The sequence below is a fragment of the Phalaenopsis equestris genome, unplaced genomic scaffold (assembly GCF_001263595.1).
Source record: "Phalaenopsis equestris unplaced genomic scaffold, ASM126359v1 Scaffold000761, whole genome shotgun sequence".
Classification (NCBI taxonomy): domain Eukaryota; kingdom Viridiplantae; phylum Streptophyta; class Magnoliopsida; order Asparagales; family Orchidaceae; genus Phalaenopsis; species Phalaenopsis equestris.
This window is the reverse complement of record NW_018165201.1, coordinates 1,961,198-1,962,716: the sequence shown is the minus strand read 5'-3', so window position 1 is coordinate 1,962,716 and position 1,519 is coordinate 1,961,198. Positions and strand designations below refer to the sequence as shown.

Here is a 1,519-nt window from a genome sequence, read left to right as displayed (position 1 = left end):
TGAGAAAATTTTATGTTTGACAACGGAGCATTTCCGAACATTATTGTACAGAAAGTCATTCTGACACGAGACTTTTGAACGACGAAGCTCCTTGAAACGAAGAGTATAACTAATTTTCACTAACCAACAAAATATTATGAATATAATATAAACAAAAAGAATAGATATTTTTCTTCCTTTTTCCTAAAATACAATGGTCAAACGAAAACCATCGGGAACACGGTATTGGCAAGGAGAAGCCGAGAAGGCAGAGGTGGGCCCCGCCATTGTCGTCCCCACCATTCCACCCATCAATAATTGCTTTCCTCCACCTCCTCCCGCTCCCCTCTCTCTCTCCTCTGCATCGTCACCCATCTCCACCCTGTTTTAACAGAACCCATGATGCTCGACCGAATCCATCTTCTCCTTCCCGTCACCCTCATCTTTCTCCTCCGCCTCATCGCCGTCCACACCTCCGATTCACCGCCGGAGAAACCGGCGAGCGCGTACGAAGTCCTCCGCCGGCACGGTCTCCCCATCGGACTCTTCCCTAAGGGCGTTCAAGACTTCCGAATCGGCAGCGATGGTCGATTCGAGGCGCATTTGCCGGAGGAATGCACGGTCACGTTCGAAACGGCGGTCCATTACCAGCGAAACGTCACAGGAATGCTCTCTTACGGCCAGATCGCCGGCATCTCTGGAGTCACCGCGCAGGAGCTTTTCCTCTGGTTCCCCGTTCGAGTTATCCGCGTTGATATCCCCAGTACAGGTCTCATCTACTTCGACGTCGGCGTGATCTACAAACAGTTCTCTCTGTCCCTCTTCGAGACGCCTCCTGATTGTCGCCCTGCTTCCCACGATCGGCTTATCGAGGTACCCTAATTTCACCTTCCCTTCCCTTCGCTCTTCTCTCGATATCAACATCTGATGATTGGTGAATGAATTGGAGCAGAGAGTAAAATCTGTGAGGATCCGAGTTGATCGCGATGAGGAAGATGGCGGAAGAGCAACTGTTTGAATTCGAATGGGGGGAGAGAGTTAGGGTTTGCTGCTAGGGTTTGTTTGGTTGGCGGATTTGATTCGATTTCTGAAGCTGATGAGAGCTCGCATGCCTGCGATTATGACATAGAGATCAAATTTTGGCCGTGTTCTGGTCTCGCCGGAGTTCTGCGGAGCGAAGCCGAAGCGTTCTGGAGAATGTGGGTGGGAGAGAAATGGGACTTGGGATAATGGGTGTAATTTTTTTTTTCGATAATAAAAAAATAGAGATTTATATGCATTTTGTTGCCTTATTATGTGCTTTTATATTTAATATTTATTTATTTATTTATTTATTTATTTGTATGATATTTTTATATTTAAATGATGTTAAAATATATGTATGAAATATATGTATGAAAGTATATGGTTGTTGTTAAATATGTGGGATATTGATTTGAAATAAATTGAAGAATTAGTGCATTTATCATTAAATTCTTGGGGTAATTACATATAGAACATCATAAATATTGATATTTATAAGTTAATTATGTGGATGATT

At 43.8% G+C, this 1,519-nt stretch overlaps 1 protein-coding gene across 1 annotated transcript; it reads left to right on the top strand.

Moving 5' to 3' along the window:
• Window positions 1–213: 213 nt before the first annotated feature.
• On the top strand, window positions 214–1,241 carry LOC110030939. The gene is made up of 2 exons (XM_020733938.1): window positions 214–852; window positions 932–1,241. The coding sequence occupies exons 1-2, from the start codon at window positions 379–381 to the stop codon at window positions 995–997; spliced, it is 540 nt and encodes a 179-aa protein (XP_020589597.1). The 5' UTR covers window positions 214–378; the 3' UTR covers window positions 998–1,241.
• The last annotated feature ends 278 nt before the right edge of the window (window positions 1,242–1,519 follow it).

Excerpts from the sequence above, each read along its gene's own strand:
- LOC110030939 (XM_020733938.1), top strand. The coding sequence starts at position 379 with ATGATGCTCGACCGAATCCATCTTCTCCTTCCCGTCACCCTCATCTTT. Across the intron at positions 853-931 it reads CCCACGATCGGCTTATCGAG|AGAGTAAAATCTGTGAGGAT; the intron begins GTACCCTAATTT and ends GAATTGGAGCAG.